The 23,330-nt window shown below is 41.8% G+C and overlaps 1 protein-coding gene across 1 annotated transcript in view; it reads left to right on the top strand.

Moving 5' to 3' along the window:
* TGFB2 (transforming growth factor beta 2) overlaps positions 1 to 23,330 on the top strand; it is a 65,129-nt gene that overhangs the window by 22,257 nt on the left and 19,542 nt on the right. The window contains exon 2 of the mRNA XM_032989496.2: positions 19,265 to 19,428. Coding sequence (XP_032845387.1) covers positions 19,265 to 19,428 — 164 coding nt within the window. The remainder of the gene's footprint in view (positions 1 to 19,264; positions 19,429 to 23,330) is intronic.

Genomic DNA, 23,330 nt, shown 5'->3' with positions numbered 1-23,330 from the left:
ACTTTACTCTTTCTGGTCCACTCAATTGTCTTCTCAGTTTTTATCATCCAGAGCCAGGAGTGCCTTAAACCATAATGCAGCAGTTCTGTAACTTCTCTTAGTGAGAAAGGTGGACTCCAACGTAATGATATTACTGTCTGAAAAACTGCTGTAACTTTTTGATGTTTACATGCTTCAGATGTCTCTGCATGGTTGAGTTCTGACACATTGCATTACTTTTCATATAGGTATTCAGTCTTCTTTGTCTTTCATCAGACTCTGGAGCTGCTAGATCTACTTGCTTAGCTCTGACTACTCTCCATTTTTACATTATCCTAATGTAAAGAGATGTCCAGCACTGAAAGGAAGGTTTTTTTTGTGTGTGTGTGATCCCAGTTAATTTCTGTAGTAAAAGACTTACTTTCACCTTTCCTTGCAGTCTGAGAGCTCGTTATTTTTGCTGCAGCGTTGCAGTGAGAACTCATTTATCTTCAATACGCTACCAAACCTTGTTGTCTTGCCATGTCCTTGCAGTTGAACCAGTTTTTTTGATTATTTTCTCAGTCATTTTAATGTTTGTGACTACTTTTTATTATGTTTTTGTGCCTTCTAGATTCCAGTAATGCTTTTGTGTATTTAAAATAACCTATTGTTATGTAAATTTGAAAATGGCAAATGTTTGTTCTTTGTTACTTGACATGACAATAGGATGGTTAGCTGGTGTCCCATACTTCTCATTTGAATATGTGATCCTATAGTGTTATAGTATCTGTGTATCTAATGTACAAAGCCAGGAAAAAGGCATCACCACCTCATTATTGATGTAATTCACATGTGCATTTTGAAGACACCTTCACTGTGAATTCTGAAGTTCCACCTCTGAAATGTGGAGCTTTTCCTTTCGATAGTAAGTCAGCCTTGGGTTGGGTAGAGCTACAGTAGTCCTGCAACATACTGTGTTTTGTGTAAATATGTATGATATTTTACTGTCCGGTGTTCTTTGATATCAGTGTTTAGAAGGACTCTGCCTCCAGGGTATGCAGGCGGTACTTCAAACAGCACACCCACCTCAACAACAAACTCTCTGAACAGTTCCCTGTTTCACAACCTACTTTCCAGTGTCCTTCTGAATATGGTTCTTGAGAAGCTTGAGTATCCGGTGTAATTTGTGCCAGTGTCATATAACTAAAGCAGTAAAGGCTATTTGTGGAGCCCTACTTCTGTAGGCACAGGTCAGCTGAATATCTGCAGAGCCCCACCAGGAGGAAGCATGACTAATAATGCATGTAGAGCAGAAAATTTAAAACTTGCTGTGAAGAGCCACCATAGTTTTCATGCTCTGTTGAACGAATGTGTTTTCAAATCATTCTTTAGGTTATTCCAAGAAGCCACTGATGCATTCTTAGTCTGTTTTGATCTTTAAGAAATGCAGACGTTGACTCTGTAATTGCTATCCATATTCATTATCGCAGTCATGGTGTTGTATGATGCAATTTGTGGAGCTCTTTCACTGAATGTGATCTCTGTCTGGAGTCTGCGTTAGTTTTGGATCCTTCTGAATCATAAATGGTCAGAACATCTTTTTCTAATATTTAGTTGGATATCATCTTGTTTGTCTGAAATATATATTCTTTTATATTTTTGGTTTCCTTCTGTGCATATATATGTGTATGTTTGTACGCACGCCTCTTTCTCTAGTGATTTTTCTCTCAAACACTTACACATGCCCAAAAAAGCAGAAAGTAAGTTGCTTGCAAATATGAAGCCATTTTTTTTTTTTGCAATTACTTAAAAAATTGTAAAACAAAATAGGTGAAACTTCAGGTAGAGGTAGAGTTGAAATTAAGTGAGCTAAAATCTCCATTAAAAATAGTAGGCAAAAAGTAATCTATTGTTAAGCTTGGGTGTAGTTGCATTGTCTTGGTGATATTGTGAGCCCACTTGTGATGTGTGTCTGTACCTGTCTCTTGGGTACCTCTGGTGTAGAGCTGTCTTGCACCATGGTTTTGTTATGATGTCTCCTTCAGTGTCTGATAAAACTCGCCAATAAAAAGGAATCAGAAACTCAGTCTTGGTGATGTGTGTCTAAAAGCCAGTCCTCTGCAGGTGAATCTGAAGCAGGTGGCCACACTCCGAGTGACTGATATCCATAGTGTCTCGGGGAAAGACGTTTATCTTGCGTTTTGGAAAATCCAACTGGATTCCATTGGGCTGTTTTATTTGGATGCAGAAAAACTAGTCTAGCCTTGTAAACCTGAACAGTCAGCTATGAATAGCACAGATCAGTGCTCAGTATGATATGAACTTGTGCCATTTCCTCATGTGTTAACCTGTCACCAGGAGGGGCCACACTGTAAAATAACAGTCAAGTGTCTGTAATATCCTATGTTACCTTGTGTATTGTGAAAGGAGAGTATGTACCTGCAGCAGCAGCTGCCATGGTGAACTGTACCATTTTCTGCTTGTTCTCCTTATTCCCCAACTCTCCTCTTCTGTTCCAGACACTCAAAGGTTAAAATATAAAAAGTGCATATATTGTAACAAAAAACTTAATCCTTTTTCAATCTGTATATGATTTTACTCCAGACAAGGCAACTTTCCAGATTTACATTAACCAATATTTGAAATGGGGTGGTTTTAAAACTCAGAAAGCTGTCTAGGACATCTTACTATGTTAGACTGAAATGTTTCAGAAAAATTATCTTCTTTATTTTTCATTCTTTTTTTTTTTTTTTTTTTTTTTTTTTTCTTAAAGACTATCAGCAATAGCAAAGTTTTGTAACAGCAGTGACAAATACTAGAACTTGAAAAACTCAAACTTTTGACTATAGTTTTTTGGCAGTAAGTTTTTTAATTTTTTTTTTTTAATTGTATCACTGTTCTGGAGTGAGCTGGGGTGGTTCTCACTTGCTCACAACGACATTATATACTCACTCTTAATGCGCTTAGACCAGTAAAGGTTGGAGACCCCAGTTTAGATCAGATCAGAAAAGGGAGGTTTTGAGTAAAAAATAGATAGACTGCTGGAATCAATTCTAGTCATCAGTATCTAGAACATTTCTAGCACTGGGTTAAAAAAATGTTCAAATGGAACAACAGGGTCTGAGAAACAATGGTCTTCTCACATCTTGCCACTAGTCAGAGGTTCTTGCATAAATGTCTGGGCCAAGTATTGGTGTCTTTTCAGATTCAAAGGGATTTTGCATGTTTCTACTTTGTATTTTGAGAGGTAAAACCTGTATTTCAGTCCAGGGCAATGCAGTTCCAGATCTGGTGTCAAGGAGAGACTGAAGTGGAGAAATGAGTTAACAATATTCTATGTTTCTCTCATGTCTAATATTGAGCTGAGATCTATTTATTGCCTTGGCCATCTCTCCTTCACAACAGCAGAAGGTGGGAATCTTTTTGCCCTTCCCTGCTGGTGGCTGTGGCAGACCATGGCAAGATACTGTCCTCTGTGCACATGGCAATCTCTCTTTACCTGCCAGTAGGGTCACCTTACCTGGGAGCAGTTTGAGTGGCCAGGCTTAATGGTAAAAGGATTCTTCAGCTGCTGGTTTAATGTACGGGGTTTTTTTTTAATTATTCTGTTTAGCCTTACCGCAGCTGTCCTGCAGGCATGTCATTATGGAGTAGTCGTCTTTCCTTAGTTTCAGCAGAGAAACGCACGCCTCACAGGCGAGGAGGACAGTGAGCTTTCATGCTTCTGAGGATTACATTAGCAAGGCATAACTTTCTGCCTCGAGGTATGTGAGCACCATATAGCCTATGTGTAGATTAGTACAGTTATATTTGAGGTAAACTTTCTATCACTAAGATGACTGTTGTTAATAACACCACCTCTCAGAGGAAATACTGGACACTTCTACTTCCCATGTGTTGTGTAGATGTCTGAGTTGGGTCATCTTTGCTCCTTTCAGAGACACTACTAATTCAACAGTGTTACAGCTTCATCCAGGTAAAGCATTTAGGTGGACAGTTCTGTAATTTGAAGTAAGATGGTAATCCATTTACATTTAGTTACAGTGCCACTGAGAAAGTTCTGAGACCACTGACTGCTCTGGAAGAAGCAGAAAGATGGGTCTATTTCTTATCTGTGTTTTGAATTCTACACACCATATTATATTTTTTCCACATCCTAATCTATAAATGCTTCTTGAACAAGTCAGTGCATCTTAAAGTCTTTACAATGTAGCCAGCTATACAATTCAGTGCTAAATATGTGTGGGTATGTAGGCATGGCCAGACATTGCTTTCCCATGGGAGAGAAGTTTTTAAGATGAGAATCCTGTCTCTTCCTAACTTGTTGTGCTGGACATGAAGTATCTAATCCATGCAGTTAAGTTGGTAGAAACAAACATTAAATTCAGGAGAGCTCTTCCAGCCTTAGGGGCCTTGCAGTTCTGAACAGAGCACGTGGAAGTTAGCATTTGTCAAGACTGAGCCTGTACAGACACAGCCCTAGGTTAGCAGGTGGGAGATGCTTGGAGCTTTGCTTCCGAAGCCATGCTGCATGGTGCCATTCAATAATGTTTGATTATAAAAGGGATTTGAACTTAACTGTTGATTTATGACTCTGTCCTTATTCTTCAGCGTTGGCAAAATCTTTTGCATGTAAGGAAAAGGCCAGGTAAATGCATCCTGTTCTGCCTTCCTAGCTATGGAAAATAGCTCTGAGCAGATGCCTTCAGTCTGACTTCCCTAATTCGTGCAATTGTAGGGCTAATTATGCATAAGCAGGGCAGTGGTCAGATGTGTGCCAGATCCCCCATCCGGGAAAGGCCTTCAGCTGGCTCTCAGTGCCATTCTGTAAACCTTGTTACAAAATGTCAGAGGTTTGCATGCACTGTTCCTTGCTGTTGTGCAGATGATGATGTCACAGGGAAGGTACCTGTAGGCAGACAAAGCATGACAAAACAACCTTTATCTTCTTTCTCTTGTCTTTCATTTAAGAAGGATGATAACAAAAATATAAACATATATTCCAGATTGAAAGGTTTTTTCGAGACACTGTGCTTTTCGGGGACTCTGAAGAGGCAAGTAGCACTCATCTCTTCCCTTAGAAAGGTATTTCTCTTAACTATGGTTTTGATTGGTAAATGATGTTTATACTGTCTGGGATTTAATATCTTCTTTTGAATTGAACAAAATCAGTCAAATGCTGTTTGGCACTAGGCAACAAAATACATACATTGAGATGCCAAGAAGAGACTCTGCTGAGCTTTAGATGTTTTACGTTCCAGACCTGTTACCTTGCAATTGTAATATTTAGCGGATTTCAGTCCAGCTGGAGATGAAGAGCAGGCCTGTGAACAAGAGGAGAATTTAGGGAGATTTTAAGCTTGAGGGAGAAAAGCGTGAATGAGCTGGTACATCATGCTGAATTCTTCCAGGGTAATTGACATACATGAAGACATGTAAAGAACAATCACTCGTGGGCAGTTTATTCAGGCTAAAATCGACGTGCATGGCAGTAAGAGAAAAACAGGAAAAGAAAGGGGGGAAAATATGAAAAGTCTACTGTAAACCTGGAGGAAAAGCCCCAAACTTTTTTGTTTGCAAACATTAATGGATTCTTACAAGGGCACAACAGTAGTTTTAACACTTCTGCTCCTGTGCAGACTTTGCTTTTGTACCCAGATGGCTTTGTCTACTCAGGGGACTTCTCGTTTGGAGGAGATCATGAACCACGATTCAGTCAATGCTTGAAGCCTTGTTTACAAACAGAGGTGGTAAATGAGCAAAACTGAATGGCGGGAACTCATAAACATTTCTAATCTGTGCAAATCAAAATCCAAAGCCTGAGGAGAATTGAGGAAGCTTTGCAAGATCACCCCGATACTGCATGTTTCAGTCCCATGCAAATGCTGCTGCAGAATGATTTCAGATTCTTGTCTACCAAACCAAAATATCAGTGAGAAGCTGGATCCAGTTCAGTTGGACTTTATTGGATTATGCCTTCATGCTATTGTAGCTGAAAAAAAATGCTGTGATTCCAAATATGATGTGTAACAATTGTGCAAATTCCTTAATCCTGTTTTCCATTCATTTATGTAGTAATTAAAACCATAGACCTGGAAACTGTTTTCACAGGCAACTTTCATTTGCAGAGGTCTATTTAATTTAGTATATTTTACGACTGAATATTCAATTTTACTTTCTTCCCCTTCCAGTAGAGAGCGAAACTTGATGGTGTTACCTTCATTATCAATTTGTCCATTGGCTCAGTTTCTTGCAAGTTGTACATTATTCCATGTGCAGAACATGACAGTGTAATTGGGAGGGGAGGGTGGAGGCTGGTATTTAATTTTGTTCTCCTTAGAGGGCACCATAAAATGCTGTAATGAAAGAATAATCATAAGCTTAAGAGGAAGGAAAGTTTTAAGGGACTAATTGAAGAGGAGGAATGGCTGAGTGGTTTAAAGGAATGAAATGATGGGAGAGCTCCAAGTGAGATGAGGCAGCAAAAGTACAAGAGCTATACCACCAACTGCAAAGAATGATAGACTTACACTTAAAACCTGTGGTCAGGGGGCTGTATAAGTATGCAGATAGAGGGAGGAAAAGGATAGCTCGTGGTTTGTTCAGGAAACAGCAGTTCAAAGGTACATCGCCTTATGTGCGGTAGTCTGCAGCCATAGGTAACAGGCAGTGCTTTGTGCTCCAGACCTATGGCAGTAGGACACTACCCCTTCTAGGTCCATGTTAACAGGAAAAGCAGCTTAGGACATGGTTTATGGTATACTCAGGACAGTCATCCGTGATAGAGCAAAGACCACTGCTTTACTGGGTTCTGTGGGATGCACTGTTTAACTTGATCTCCGTGCAAGGGATCTATATTAACCATCTTCTGTCAGTTAAAACTGTACTCTTCCCATCTTAAAAAGAAAAGTTTTTTGGGAGGCACTGGATGGCTCTATCTAGACTGGAATGTAATCCAAGGCTGGGGAGGCCCAGAAAGCGTTAGTAGCAGGTGGCTGTCCATTGGCCAGCTTGAGATGAATGGGATATGCTCAGCCTTGGAGGTAAACCACTGTACGCGCACAGAAAGTTGATGCACATTTTCATCTCTCTCACCAGGAGATTGAACTGGAAGGCCACTAACAGCATAGGCATGAAAGCTATCCACCACTGTTGCTCCTGCACAGGCAAGCCCTCTCTAAAACACAGGTTAGGTAGGTTGGGAAAGCAGTAATAAAAATCACATTGCAGGTGAGGAATGCATGAAGGATTTGATCCTGTGAGCTCTCCTCAGTCTGAGAAGCTTCATGAGGACTGGATTCACCCTGTTCTCCCTCACTGCTAGGAGCTCTGAGGCAGGAAAGCTTTTAAGCATGTGGCTATGTGTGAAAGCTCATGGGATGACTTCAGAAGCCCTGTGTTTAACATGAAGCCAATGCCTATGCTCTTTCTGTGAAGCAGAGTGGTAGGCTTCTTGCCCTGTTATCCTACTAGATATTCAGAATGACTTTACCACTTACCTTGCATGCATTCACTTCCACTTGGTTGAACCACCCTGCAGATGAATAAATGGGGAAATAAAATGTTTGACTTGAAAACAAGAGAAGCGATACTTGGATTATTCTGTACTAAGGTAGAGAGACACATAAACATAGCAGTATGAACAGCTTAAACTGAATTGTGAAATAGCCTGAGAATGTCTTTTTGCTGCCATTTCCTTGATTTCAACACCATCAAGTTTGTCATGTATGACGGCTTTGTGGTTGTTGTGACACTGTTGGAGAAAATTGGATTTGGGGAAAGTTTTCTTAGTTCTTTAAATAATTCAAAATGTTTTCCAGTTGTGTGTTTTTTTGTTTTTTTTTTTTTTTCTCTTCAGCACAGCTTTGTTCTGCATTGGTACATCTTTTGTAAAGTAGATTTTTGTAGTGTTGTGTCGCTGTGGCAGTGTATAATCCTCAGGATATATCCAAGGGATTTCTAGCCATCCTCTTGGATTTCATAACAATAGTTGTGATTAGAAGCCTTTCTGCACAGAAAATTAAAATGCAGATGCATATACACAGGCTTAAAAAACAGCTCAAGTCATCCAGCACTGAAGACACAAGTTGGAGCCTGTGGTGAGCATGTTTGCTGTCAGAGTGCAAGCTGTACCAAACTCGTGTTTAGCGAATGGCCTAATTTTACAGGCGTAGACATTCAATGGGCAACCACAGCTTACCTAAAAAGAAGTATTAAGTTGTTTTCCATGAAAAGGTAGCTTTGAAAACATACTAGCTTGATTTCTAGCACTGGAAGCGTACGCCTGTGCTTCTGTCCAAGGATCAGGCTTAATCGTGGTCCTCCTCACCAGAGCTGCCTTCCAGGGTCCCAAAAAGACCACCCTGGTCCCCAGGTCTGGGGGGGACCTGACCCCGGTTGTCCCCGCAGGACCGCTGTCCTGTGGCACTCACGAGTGACCTGACCCTGCAGGCTGGCTGACCTCTGCCTTCTGCATTGCGGGAGGAGTGCTGCTTGCTTCGCCCGACTTGCGCAGCCGCTCTGGGCGCAGGGGTGTCCCGCCTGTGGGTGGCAGGTCCCGCCGGGGCTGCAGGATGCCTCCATCCCACCCCCCGCCTCAGCCGCGGGGCCTGCGGGAACCCTGGGGCGGGGAGGAGGGAGAGGTGCGGGGCGTGGGCAGCTGCGTGCAGGCGTGCCAAGCTCCTCTTGTGTGCTGACGGGGAGAAGAGATTTATAACAGAAGTAAATTTTTTTTGGTGAGTCTGATGGATTCAATAAAAGTATGTCTGCACAATATATATTTTTTAAATATAGCTCATTAGTAAATTGGCACTGAGATAACACTGTGAAGCCAGTTTTAATCCTGCTGGCTGGGCTGTCAGTGCAAGTGAAATTAATGAGAAGGGTGCCAGGAAGAGGAAGGATTTTGAAAACATAATAAGCGTACATAGACTTTTTCAAAATCACACATACATCTAACCTTACACCTAATCTGCTGTTGAGAAGGTAAAGTGTTTTCTTAGATAAAAAGTATTCAAGGTTACTTGCATTTTGGGGGTATGATGACCCCTTAGTGGTTTCTAAGCACTGCAGACAGCATCCCGGTGTCTGTGTGTAAAGCAGGGGGATGTACAAGTAATGCAGCTAGACTTGTGATAATGTCTGCCTCTTCAGCCCTCCGATAGAGAGGTCTCTAGTTGCAGATTGCTGCTGAAGATATCACTTCAGTAGCATGCAACCAGAAGAAAGTTTGGAAATGGAAGAGAAAAAAGGTCTTTGTTAGGAGGAAAACTGTTGGTCAGTCTTGTGAACAGTGGAAGGTTAATCTGATCTGGTTTAAGTCACTGAGGTCATTGCAGCCATAAAAACGCAACTGAACAGTACCAAGTCAGGTCTTACTTTACCATTGAGAAAGGTTTGTGTTCCCTCATGAGTTTTTTCTTTTTGACCCCCTTTTTTTCTTTTCTCCCCCTTTTTTTTAAAAAAAAAAAAAAGAGGATATAAGTGATTGTACTTGTAATTCTTGCTTATGATTCCTAGCTGAAAGAGGAGCTGCCCTTCATGGAGAGAGATGAAAGACACTAGGAGTATTTTTCTTACATTCCAGTGTAAGTAGAATAGCAAAGTACATACCTGAGAAGTGTCCAAACACAACACACATCTATTTACATATTTGATTTCAGTGGTGATACATGATAACCTGGGATTTCATTCAAAGGATCCTGATGGGGATTTGAAAGGAGTTCTTCTTCCCTCAATGTTCACAAAATAACTGCTGAAAGCTGAAGGACCTTTTGTTGGCAAACTAAATTCACAGAGAACAGGAGGCAGAGGGGCTGGAGACATTTTTCTTGTGCTGAAAATCCTCTCTGTGCTTACAAGAGAAGGGGTAAATTTCTGGCCCTTTTGAAAGCAATGGGACCGTTTTGTCGGTGATTTTAGTGGGACCAGAACTTCATTCATGTTTCGGAGAGGCTTTGGTAACTCTATAACTTATTTTAACGCCTGTTGATGGATTCAGCAGCTTTTCTGTTAGCTCGTCGTGTGTCTTCCCAGCAGAAAAGGATCTGTCAGCTCCTGTCGGGTATGCATGGTGATAGGCTTGCTATGATGGCATCTGACCCAGGGGCAAGGGACACATATGAAGATGTGGTTTTTCTCTGTCACTATTAAAACTGTAGTGTTCACAAGCAGCGATGAGATTAAAGGGGGTTATGTTTGAGACAGTGAGTTGTTGCGCTGTTTCTTTACCCCATATGTTTTAACCTGCCACAAGATTAAGATTTCTTTGTTGAGAAACAAAGATAGCAGTATGGTTTGTGTTTACATTCCCTCTTGGCTTCTTTGCATGACAGGTGATGTGTAAATAGGACTTTCAGAAGAGGACAGTTGAGGTCAGACCTTTCAGACTTTCTAAGACGTAGATATTTGTAAATGCGGAATGATAGTCCGGAATAGAAAAATCAGCATTTACGGCTCTCCAGAATACTCCCAAGTAATTAGGTTATCCCAATTAAGGATTGCTCAACAGCTCAAAATTTAGACCTGAAAATAACTCTCACGTGATGCATCAGTGTTGTTCACATTACCCAGCCTGTGCATTTCAGCATGGATAAGGGGAAACAAGCCAACAACCTGGAAAGTTTTAAAGTCAAGCAGAGAGGGAGGGTCTGGTGAGTTCACATGAGGGAGTTTTTCTTCAGGAGATTAATTTTCAAGCAGTCTTAAAGGCAGGGGCAGAACGTGTCCACTGAGCACCATGCACCTGAGGGGGACTTACAGGTGTTGCCATGCAAGGTGCTAGTTTAACCCCATTTCCAGCTACTCCAGCTTTTGTAAATAGGCAAATAGCCTTTTTTGCTCGGAGAGGAAGATTAGGCATGGGGCTGTGCTATGTGTGCTGCTTTGTCCTGAGAGGGGCCATCCTCTGGGAGGGACTTCATGCTTCTTTTTAAGAAATAGGAGTATTTGGCAGTGGTCACACCAAGTCCACCTGCGTTGGAGTTTTGGTTTTGTTTTCCTGAAATGGGACGGACAGTTTCCCTTTTCATTTTAGCCAGAGGTTTCAGTGATTTCAGCTGGCTTTTGATCCTCCTCCAGCTTCAGAGGTTTGGATCCAGGCAGTTGATTCAAGGCTCAGTGCTCAGTTTGACTCTTCTATAAATTAACAGTCAGAGATTTGTTTTATAGCAGAAGTGGTCTTCTGGGCAGTCCTTGCTTTCTTCAGAGTTGCAGCAGTGCACTTTCTTAGAGGAATTCAGGCTTATTGAACTGAACGCACTCTCAGGACAGGAGAGTTTGTAAAGGACCAGGATTGTGGCTTGCAATTGCCTCAGGACTGCCCTGTGGCTATACAATAGTAATAACAGAAGGTTTTTCAATCTCTGTGCTGATTTACCTTAGCATACATTTGAAGATGTAAATTCATGCATGCAGTCTGTAGTCCTTACTTTCAGGTGTCTTCCTGTATGCTCCACAAGTGTTTCTTTTTTATTCAAGACAGCCTGCATAGGCAACTGATTTACTCCAAAATAAATTTTGTAGCTTGTCTGGAAGGACTACATATGTTTTTCTTAAGTATTTTTCTCCCATTCCTGAAGTACATTCAAATTTTCTAATTTTCTTTGCAAATGAGCAGTGATGGGGAGAGGGGAGGCGAAGAGAGAAGGTTAGACTAGCATTGCCCGGGTGATACCCCGCAGTGCTTAGAGCCTGTCCCTGAAGAGGGTTATTTTGTGTGCATTGGTTTCTGATCACACACACTGGTTAGTTCTTGCTGCCTCTGCTCTCACAGCACATCACTTTTGTGGGGTGTTTGGTCTTTAGTGGTTCAGTCAAGGAAAACATAGGAGCTGATCACACTGACACCCCGCACAGACCAGTGGACCAATACTGTATGGAGCAGTTGGATGAAGGCTGGAAATGATACGCAATATCAAAAGAAATGAAGGGGGAGGAAAGATACACTGGATTTTTCTGACTTTTCTTCTTTTTGGTAGATTTTTTTTTTTTTTTTTCTGTGCACCCCAGTGGCTTGGCCTCTAATCCTGCAGATACGGTTTTGAATTTTTTTAATCATTGATAATTTTTACATATGAGGCTACACTCCAGCTCATAGAGACTGACAGAATTTTTGCTTTATGTTTTTGTGCAAGGTGAGCTAAGGAAGAGGCAAGATTTAAGGTGAAGGTTTTCTATTAGTGTCAGCACCCACAGCTGGGGCTAACTGGCAAAGAGAGATCCAGCTCCATTTCAGTGCCAAAATGCAAAACTGATTTTCAAAAGATCACAAGAACAGTTAGGCCCTTCGAAAATCAGGACAGAAACTTCCAGTTAGAAGGCTTCATTCTAGGGACATTTGGAAAAATAACAACAAAAAGAAACCATCAAAATACTGGGTGCTAAACACTTGAAAATCTAGTCTAGTCATCAAAGCCTGGTTTAAAGCACAAAAGAGGTTAATCCCTTTCTCTTTGCTGTATATTACCATTCATAGCATGGTCTGGGAAGGGAAGCTGGGTCTTTCTGTGGGAGCCTGCGCCCACATTAATTCTGCATCCCCTTGCAGCAGGAGTGTGTGAGGCAGCAACGCCTTTCTGTCATTCACAGGAGAATGGTTGCATGGACTTTGGTGGAGGCTTTTGGTCATCTTCTTGGATAAGGCAGAATGTCCCTGCATTTTTTCTTGTCAGTATTAAATTTTACTCTCCTTTGCCTTTTGGGTGATAAAATAGCTGCGAATGTTTTTCAAGAAGTGTTCATTTCAGGGAGCTGTTCTAGCTCAGACTTCTTGACTGTTGGTGTTGCACCTCACAGAACAAACATACGTGATGTTGGCTCAGCAGTTTTTCTTCATATGGTACCCTTCAGAGAGGGAGGAGAGAAGAAGCCATAGCTGATTGTTCCACATAGGTATTTTCCTTCTTTCTAGCTGGTGTGGGTAGTATGGATTTTTTCAGGATAAACAGTGTTTTGGAGTAAGCATACGAAGACCAGTAGCTTCATGAGAATAATTGTGAAAAGGCGGCAAAGAGAGAAAGTCCAATGGAAAAAAGGATTTAAATGAGGGCTTTTTGACTGATAAGACTGACTTAAATCAGACAGTTGAGTGATGCAGGAAAATCACAGCCCTTCTTACAGTGGTTTCCAGACCAAATTAAGGAACATCCAAAGTCAGTTTCAGCTGCAGCATGTAAACACAGTTGAGGTTGAACTTACAACATGATTTGGCACAGCCCAGGGAGAGCAGTTTTAAAAAAAAGGTTTAAAATGGGTTGTATTGTTACAGTCTTAAAACATCAGTGGTAGCTTTTCTTGGCAGGGTTTGATGCCCACTGTAGGACTCGTGTCCAGCTCCAAGATGCTGGTAGGTATGAAGTGGCACAAATTAGGGGGTGTGTAATAAGATGCCCTTCTCTTTGCATCTTTAAAATTACCCACAAAACCAGGACTTAACTCGTTTTGTACCAGGAATCCCATGCAGCAGTTTTGCTATGACAACACCAATTATTTGAGTTTTATTTTACTACTTGTCTTTCTGAAAACTTAACCTAAACTTTAACTTAACTGTATGATTATCCAGTGGCCAATTACACCATCTTAGTGTCCTAACTATGCCAGTTGCATTTTGCCCCAAAGATGACTGCAGGATGTTTTTCACCATTACAGAAATCAGGAGTACAAAAGACAATTATGTAAGAGTAAAAGTCTTCAAACTCCAGAGCAATAGGAGTACCTTGAAGGTATTAATTAATTGGGTAACTGGAAACCAGACTACCAGATCACTGTGATGTTGAGGTCATAGCTTTGACTAGTCATCTTTTGATTCAGGCTTGGTGAAGCAGTGAAGAAGTAGCAGCAGAACCAGAAGGCCCTTGTTAGATTTTGAGTAAGGAACACATAATTTCATAAACATATCTTCAGAAAATTCCATCGTTGCCTCATTGTACCTATCTCTTCAATTTGGAGAATGTCCTGGGGTTGTTTACTTTTCATACATTGTCATAGATCTTAGTAGCTTTTAAAAGAGAAATAGCAAGTGGTTCAGCAGTGGAAAATGTGTCACAAAATTCGGTAATTCTTTTCTAAACCCATGCCTACCCAGACCTCCATTGGTCTATATTTTTTGCACGTGTTGAGCTTGACAGAGATGGTGTAGGCAGAAAAAATAAACCATGCATTTGTGCTATGTGAGCAGTGCCGAGTGTCTTTGCTCTGAGCACTCTAGTCTGCTAGTGACATTTATTGAGTCTTCGTAGCCAGTTTATGGCATAATTACGTGTATGTATGCCCTGTTGCATATCAGGAGCTCGATGTGTCATCAGTACAAAGAAAAAGTTAATTAATTCACGAAGTAGTTACTGAAATACGAGAAGATCTTCAGGATTGGCTTCTGTTAGTGTAACTGGTGAAAGAAAATCATGTTTAAAGAGCTGCAGCAGGAGTCCCTGTAGGAGTGAGGTTTTGTTTCTTTGGTTTTTTGTCCAAGCAAAATCACTCCAGGACTCTGAAATCCCCTGTCTTACTTAGCGAAGTTGCATTGAGGGTTTCCTGTGTGACTGCAGGGACAGGTCCAGGGGTCAGTATCAGTAGAGAAAGAGGGAAGTGGTTTCAGATTTCAGTCTTCAGTTGTTCTGATGCTCAAAAGGGTCATCCAGCAACTGGATCCCCAACCTGTTCTCTTTCTGTCTGTCTTTCTGATGAAGAAAGCTCTTTATTTATGCTCGTCTGTTTCTCTACTTAAGTGTCAGCATATGTACGTGCGGTAAATACCAAGACTGAAGTTGTCAAGGAGTGTGGAATTGTGAACCATCTGTGTCCCCTTGCTGCGGGTAAATTACGTATCTAGAGATCATTCAGTGGAAGATTCCTAGCTACTTGTTCTGGGATGGGTTCTTCACCAAAAACAGGTGCAATAACAGACATTGTGTCTTGCACTGCACTGTAGGTGCCCACATACCCTGTTGTGCGAGAATTGCTGTTCCAGAGCCATTGGGCCTCAGCTTAAAGCCTTATTCACTGGGTTCCCAGCACTTTTTTTCGGACTTTCAGTGCAGTGTTCCTCCTCAATAGCAAATGGTTGACGGCAGTTAAAGGAAATAGCTCCTTGGCAGTCTGTAGGTAAAAACTGGAATATTGGAGGAAGTCTTTTATACTGCTTTTGTACCATCTGACTTTGAAGCCCTGCTGCAAGAGGCTAGAAGCGATGTCTGAGCAGAGAGCAGCGCAAGTGTTTCTGTCCAAGAGCACTGATTAGCTAATGGATGTGCTCATAACTTAATGTCACAGCAGGATAGAGTTTCAGAGCTAATGGAAAGCTGATGTACAACTGATTTACCTCTGAGGGCCAATCCCCATTCCCAAATATAACCTGTAGGCCTCCGTAATTTAGTTCACTGTATTTATATATCCCCTTTCATAGCAGAGAGGCGGTTTCCAGCAGGATTCTGCAGTCACATCAGGGTCAGGAGGGGTGAGCAGAGTAATTATCCATGGGCTTTGGGAGCCCAGATGCATTAAACAAGTTTCTAATTTCTTGGAGAGACTTTCCCTGGAAAAGAGGAGAGGATTTGTGACCCGAGTGTGCCTGACAGGAAGAACAGGATCCTGCTGGAAAGATGTGCTGTTACAGCTGATGAGCTGCCCATCCTTCCAGCAGCCTTGCACATGCTGCTTCACTTACCGCGTCTGGATGTCCTTAAAAGCAGCCTGACCCGGCTCATGGCAGGGACCCGTATGTTGAACAGAGAGTAAAATTCACACAGGGGGAGAAACGATGTCATATTGTGCTGCTTGTTACAAAAAAAAAGTAGGATTTGCTATCAGTGAGCTGAAATCTAAACAGCCTAAATGGTCCTAATAGTTGGAGGGGTTAGGGAAGCTTGCCAGAGCTCAGAAAGCATAACAACTGCATTTAATAACAATCAAGCTACTCTTATAAATATTTGCATGTGGTGCTTCAAAGCCTACTACATGGTCATTCATGTACTGCAGTTAGAAAGACGAGAAGGGGAAAAAAAAAAAAAAAAAAAAAAGAGGGCGAGAAGTAAAGGGCACTCCATGTTTTGCAGCTGCCGTAATAAAGAATGGGCAAAGCACCAGAAAGAAAAGAAAAAGGAAAAGAAACCCTCCAAAGTTTAATAAACACAAAAAGGAATAAAAATAAATCTTTGGAGCATTTATTACAAGCCCTTGATGGAAGGATTAGATTGAAGCTCTCAGCCTTTCCAGTGTGGGTGTATGTGTGAAGTCGGCCTGTCTGGCCTCTTCCAACAAGAAAAGAAAAGTTGTTTACATTTCCTAACTTGGACTGTGCATATAATTGATTTTTTTTTTTTTTTTTGTTTCAATAGCAAAAATGAAAATTCAGAGGGGAAAAAAAGCCTCATTTGGATACAATTGAATTTAGGTCTTTTTCCTCGCCAAAACAAAAACGTAACTCTCAGAAGAGCTGTGTCAAATGGAGTGCTTTGTTTCTCCTGAAATGTCAGTACACACAGTACTTGTGAGGAAAGCGGTGGCAATGCAGGCTTTAGTTCATCAGACACAACTGTGGAAGGCGAGTGTCATCCTTTTATGCAGGAGATTCCTGATCTGGGGAATATCTTCAGCATGAAACAAACTCCTTCCATTCCCACTTTCAGTTTAAGGGAACTTGACTCCATCTCGCGCTCCTTCCAGGAGGAATGCTTGGGGGTCTACGTGCGGTTTTGGACAATTGATCAGAGGATGTGTTCAGTCTTTCCTATTGACGATGCTTCAATTTGGAGCAATGCTGAAGACTGTTTCTGTCCTAGTTGCTGGCACAGGAGCTTAGAGGATACTGGACATTGAACAAAGTCAGTGAGAAGCACAGAAATCGCAGCTAAACTTCTGATGCTCAGTGTTCAGTAGGCTAAAGGGAGGAGGAGGGGGGATGCTGCCTTCGCCTTCACCAACTGTGTTTTTTAACTCCTGTATCAACTGTACTGTGATGATTGTGATTATGATTATTACAGCTGGAAGTCTTCAGTTTTTTGAGGGTTGAGTTAATGAATAATTTAAAGATGATAAAAATGGAGTATTTCATTGCATTTACTATTCCCTCTCTCCAAAACAAAAGAAGTCTGTGTTTTCCTAGCTACAGGAAACATATTGATTTAATTCCACTCATTAATGATAATGGTTCAAAGAATACTTAAGGAGCCTAGTTTGTAGTGGGGTAACTCTATTTGCAGACTAACTTGGTCAGAGTCATCCTGGCATCTACTGGAGTCATGAGGCCAAAACCAGCGGGGAGTCCAGAAGTGTCCAACTGAGTCTGAATTGATACAACTGTCAGGTTAAGGTGGAGTCACAAAGAGAGATAAATTGCAGCATCTGAGATCACTTAAAGTCTAATCCAAAAGACTTGTAGACTCCATAGGGTTCTTTCCATTCCCTTAAAGATTGTTGCTAGTCTCAATTCTCAGTGTTGATTAATTTTCATGTAAACCCCAATTCTGCAGTTAGCCATTCTTTTTCAGAGGAAGGGTTCCAGCTAGTAAAAAAACCTATTTTTTTCAGCTGTCCATGAACAATGCCTTTTCCTAAACTGACTTCATGTGGATACTGTCGTGAACGTTAGAATAAAGAAATCAAATTTCTTATGTGGGTTTTTGCAAGATGTAAAGCTATTTTATAAGAGCTAAAACTTCTGTAAGACAAGAATCCATTCTTATTCATGGTGGGGGTCCCATGCCTGCCTTCCAGTGGAAGGTAAATACCCGTTCACTGTGTATATGAATGTGCATGTCCAAACCCAAAAACTTGCCTATTGAAAGAGTACTCCTCTATATTTTTTATATATGAGAGAAAAACTGTGAATGCAGAGATGGCTCAGGAAAATCCATACAGATACATATTCACAGATTTGTAATGTACAGTATCTAAAATCTAGGAACTGAAAAGAAAGACTACAAATACAGCACAAGAAAGTTCTAGAAGTAAGTTAGAAGCTAAACATAAATCAAAGTGACAGAAGTGACAGTTAAATAGGACTTTTCAATCTAAAGTAAAGTCAGGATGAACGGGGTTTGTCTGTGCCATGATAAGTGGCAGGCTGCTAGTTTGGCTTGTCCACAGGGAATGAAATAGTAGGTTGATGCCTCAAATAAATGACAGAGAAGGGCAACTTACAACTCATCCTGGAAGCGTCAATCTTATATATGCATATTATTATGCCAAATTACATTCCTAGTAGGATTAGGTTTGGCTGAAGAACAAGTAGTAGTCTCAGAGCTTCCTATAGCAGAAAAATAAATTGAAGAGATTATTTATCTCTTAAATGAGGATACAATCTCTGAACTAAGTAGCTTTTATAAGAATTTGCAAAATGTATTGAAATGAAGATCATCGTTGCATAAAGTTAAGCTTTTATCAGAAGACCTTCATTTGGTATTTTGAGAGAGACTGACACCAATGTGTTGTTTCTGGGAGAGAGGAGCAGTTCTGATGTGGGTGGTCGCTGAACCTGTCAGGGTCACCCAGCTTGTGCAGAAGTGCTTTGCTGCCTAGCCTCAGTCAGGGTTTACAGCTGGGAAGGAGGAAGAGACTGATTTGAAACCTAAACTGGTATGTTTAACACTGTTCTTGAAGGCTTGAGTCTATTTTTCTAACTTTTTTTTTCCACTTTCCCCCCAATACATAATGAGAGGTGGTTACGTTTATGGTTTTTACTGATTCCAAGTGGTCAGAATTCATGTAATACTGTTTATAATGTCTACTATCTGCTTGCCTTTTCTCTCCCTTCCTTATTCCTTTTCTCTTCCTACCCTCATCACTATAACCAGAATGAATATTTTATTCCAATAAAATCCTTTAATAACTCAATATGAAACAAAATCTGAAACTGGCTAATTTGTGCTTCGTATTCTGGGAGGAATAGGGCTTCAGAGAACATACAGATCAGATGAGTTGCTGTTACTTGTCATCTTAGCGGATCCCTGTGAACTCTGTGCAAGTCTGAAGGCATTTGCCAGATACCAACTGGTATTATTTTTTCCCAATTTATAAGCATCTGGGATTTTCCACCAGTATGTTGAAAGAGGGGATGTTTAAATGCATGACCTGAAATAGAGTTGGAAATAGTTGTTAATCTCTATTAATATGTTATTCCTATAATCAAACACATGTGGGGTTGGTTTGGATTTTTTTTATTAAATTGTTAATAATATTAAATTGGCCATTGGAAACTGAATCATGCTGCAGATATTTCCCTTACTGAGGCTGTCTTGTATTACACTGTTTGAAGGAACAATGTATTATTAAAAAAAAAAAATAATAAAATCAAACTGCCTTCTTGCAGATGCCATCCCACCGAGCTATTACAGCCTTTACTTCCGAATCGTCAGATTTGACGTCTCGGCGATGGAGAAGAACGCCTCCAACTTGGTGAAGGCTGAGTTCAGGGTCTTTCGCCTGCAGAACTCAAAGGCGCGGGTCTCGGAGCAGCGGATAGAGCTGTACCAGGTATGGTGGCACCTCGCACGCGTCTTCCTGCAGCAAACCTGCCTTGTACCTGTATAAGAGGTGAAACAAACCACAGGGAGAAGTGGTTGAGCCCCATCTTTCCAAAATGACCTCTTATTTCCTGTGCCTTTCCTAGAAAGGACTTTATTCAAAACCGTATGAAGCTGAAATGTGCAAACTTTTTCTAATAATTGTGCCACAGGACTCCGAAGTTTCAGCATATAACAATAAGGGATGGAGTAAGACATCAAACAGGTCATCCCCGGGTTCTCTGTCTCCCAACACCTGGCCTGTACTGTCGTTTACACAGGAGTCAAATTCCTCTCTCTGGCCTGTATTCAGGAGAAGCCTGTTAACAATTCCTCGCAGAAATGGCGTTGTTAATAATTGAGTTTGAAAGCTTAGCAGTTTCAGACCTGGCCTCTGTATAGTAGCCCAGAGCTTGAGGCAAGGAAGTGGACAAGAGGGGTCTTGAGGAGTGAGGAGGAAGATGATCCCGTGACTCTCTTACTCCTGAATGCTGATAGGTTTGATGTCATTTAATCTTTAAAAACTAAAGCCATTAAAGTCACTTATATAGAGTCTGTGCAAATACTGCCTAGAGCATATTTCACTTAAAGCATAGTTCACTTTGCTGAGAAACACAGCAACCAGAAGGGGCTCAGCTCCCAGCAGTTGTATATTGAGTAAAATTCGTGGTTGTTCCAGCAACCTGGGATTTGTTCTGCTGAAAACCCTGCCAGATAGGGTATCACCTTGTAAAAGCTTATTCAGACCCTCTTTGGCTCTATTCTTGCTGCCATCATTAGCTGTGCCCAAGCACTGCCCTGGGTTTGCGGCACAGTGGAGTCCGGTTCAGATCCAGTGAGTGCAAATTTGAGTTATTCTTCTCCCTCACTTTCAACGTTCACATTTTCCTGCCTGGTCTGGTCAAGTGCAAGCCAAACTTGGAGCAGAGAGGGGGGAATTTGGGTTCACATGCTTGCTGAAGTGACAGTACAAGCCAGCCTTAGAGGCTGACAGTAGTAAAAGGTACACTGGACTCTTTAGACATTGTTTAAATGTCGGAGAAGGGTGATTCCCAGTTGAATGTGGTTCAGGTCCACAGGTGGTCACTGGGTGCTTGGCTTCATGACTGAGACCTGGTGGCCTTCCTTCCCAAGGACAGGCTGGAAGAAAAGTTGAGTAAATAACGTGTCATTTGTTAAAAGAGAAAGCTAGGAGTCTAATGAGTGTCGCTGGTGTTGTCCATATAGAACAGCCGTCACAGAGAATTGCATGAGTCTCTGTGTTACTGCCACACCAGCCTGTTGAAACAATTGTATGTTCTGGCTTGACCTCACTGTTCAGACATCCTAAAAGGAGTTGATGGCATCTTCGTGCTTTCTGTTGTTCTACTTTTGAGAGCTGTTAGTCAGCCACCTGAAGGGAGTACAGCTGCGGTTGAGTGAGCGCAATTCATTGCCTCTCTGTGTTTGAGGAACTTGGGATGCAAAGGGTTCAGTGGAGGTAGGGAAGAAAGGGCCGTTACTTGGCTGGGATTTTGCCTTGTGATGAGAAACAGCTGGATCTTATTTGAGAGAGCCTGACTCCAGCAAGCCTGTGCCCATGGAAATGACTGACACCTGCATCCAGGACAGGTACTTGGGTCCTTTAGATAAATATGTAGCTGATGAGTAAGGCAATTTCTTTTTTAGGCTGGGTGGGACATACTGAGTGAAGTGTTAGGTGAGTAATGAGTGCAGGTTATTGTAGGATTAGGTCTTTTCTCCACCAACTAACAGGCAAGCCAAAGGCAGCGAGCTCTGAATGTGTGTTTGTGCCAGGCATATTTTAGACGTGTTACTTTGCTTCTTTGCCTGTAGAGAGGTAAGCTGTCTCTGGAGGATTCTCCTTGCAGAGCACCTATTCAAATAATAAAAGCTGCCTGTTAGTTGCTCTCTCTGCTTCACTTCTTACAGGCTCCTGTAGCCGCCTTCTGCTGGTTGCTTTTTCTCCACTTCAGTCATATTTATTTCTTGCAATCTTGTATGCAGCTCTCCCCAAAACCTTGTATGGAGATACTCTCTTAGCTCTGTGATGGCCAGTCTGAAATGCATGGGTCCCTTGCCAGCAGCTCTACTGCAGGAGCATCAGAGACCCTAAATACTGCTACATCTAATCTCCGTCACAACTCATGGAGTTACTCTGCAGTGTTTAACAGGAAAAGCAAAAGCAGGGAGAAATTGAGGAGGAGAGATCCATGATCCTTATGAGTCTCTTCCAACTTGAGATATTCTATGATTCTATCACATATTGTAGGACAGTGCTATAGAAAGCATCCTAAAACTTAGGATATGAATTTTATACATTAGAAATAAGAAAATCTAGGGAGCTGAAGGTGAGGAAGAATGGGTGGGAGGCATTGGTGCCACAGTGATGCTAGAGGAGCTTCAGGGCTGCGTAATGATAGATTGATAGTGCAACTAGGTGTGTCTAGCAGGGGAGGAAGGTACAAATGTGGGAGGTAAAAGGGGAGAATGAGAAAAATGCTCATTTCAGTGGAAGTGGGAGAGGCAAATACCTTCTATAAGGACTGAAGACTTACCCAGGTACCTTTGCTTCCAGCATGAGAAGCCATGCATGGAGAGCGAGCCTCAGAGGAGATTGCTGGTGGAGTTGGCAAGTGCAGCCACCGCTGCTCCTCCGTGCATAAGCACTGCTTCCTGTCGTGTGAGATACGTGCTGGGCTTGCCAGGGCTGTTGTGCCCAGAAGGAACAATGTGGTTTTTCATCTTGCATAAGCAACATTTAATTATTAGGGTTTGTTTTTGGTTTTTTTTTGTTTTTTTTTTTTTATTTCTCCCACCAAGCTTGGGGTTGCCTAGTGTTTTGCTTTGTTGAGGGAGATCTTCTTGATGAGGGTTTTTGAAATTCCTCTCATACCCGCAGTTCCAGAGAATGATTGTTCTATGTGCCCCCATCTTTCTCAGTCAAGTGGGAAGAGAGGGGCAGAAGTCTTCTGGAGAGAGTCAGAGCTCTCTTACGGCTCACTGGGAAAGTGGCCGTCCCTAAACACATGCAAGTCTCTTAATCTCCAAGAGCTCTCTGATTTAGTTCAGTGGCAGTTTAGTAGTAGTATATATACCAATGGTTCAGAAGTGACAGTATTACTCTGAAGGACTATTTTAGGAACAGCTAGAGACAGATGTGCAGGGTAAATGGAAAAAATCAGCAAGCAGAACATAAATATTTTGTTTCTTCTCCTGATTCTTTCTTTGTGTGGTCCTCTGACCTTACAGATCTACCCCTTAAAATGAAAAAAGAAATGCAAGACTGCACCTTTTCGGCTAAATTTTCCTCAGGCAATACTTGGCTCCCTTTTCCAAACCACATCAGAAAAGGACTTTGTGTTTTCCTGCAGCTCTTGTTTGCACTGACTCCGGGAAGGCAGTCTGGGGCTGCTTGGTGTGGCAAGCCAGGGCCGTGCCCCTCGCTCCTGGCCCCCAGCGTGGCAGCAACAGGAGGACCCTGTTCCCACCTCAGAGACAAGGCTGGAGCAGACACAACCCCGTCATATTTATGCTGGGACTGAGTGGTTGTGGATCTGTTTGCCAGGTCTGCTGCCTGCTGGGTTTCTCCAGACAGTAGGTCCTGGAGATTAATTCTCATGGAGGTACCCTGGACATGTCCATGAAGCCAGCGGGCAAGTCGTAATCCCCGAGAGCAGAAACTGTTGCTTTAATGTCTGTTTTCACCCAGAATACTTCTCTTGGTATTTAAGGATTAGTCAGCCACATCTGTGTGTTCCTGTGTGGATGAGAAGCGCAGTGCACATATTAAGTAGTCTTAGGATGGAAAATAGTAAAACTCACAGAAGTAGGAATTAAGTTTCTTTTATAAGGCTAGTATAAAATCTGCTG

Source organism: Tyto alba, unplaced genomic scaffold (assembly GCF_018691265.1).
Source record: "Tyto alba isolate M040663 unplaced genomic scaffold, T.alba_DEE_v4.0 Super-Scaffold_16, whole genome shotgun sequence".
In the NCBI taxonomy this organism is placed as follows: domain Eukaryota; kingdom Metazoa; phylum Chordata; class Aves; order Strigiformes; family Tytonidae; genus Tyto; species Tyto alba.
Note: the sequence above shows the minus strand (reverse complement) of the source record. Positions and strands in the feature narration are given on the sequence as shown.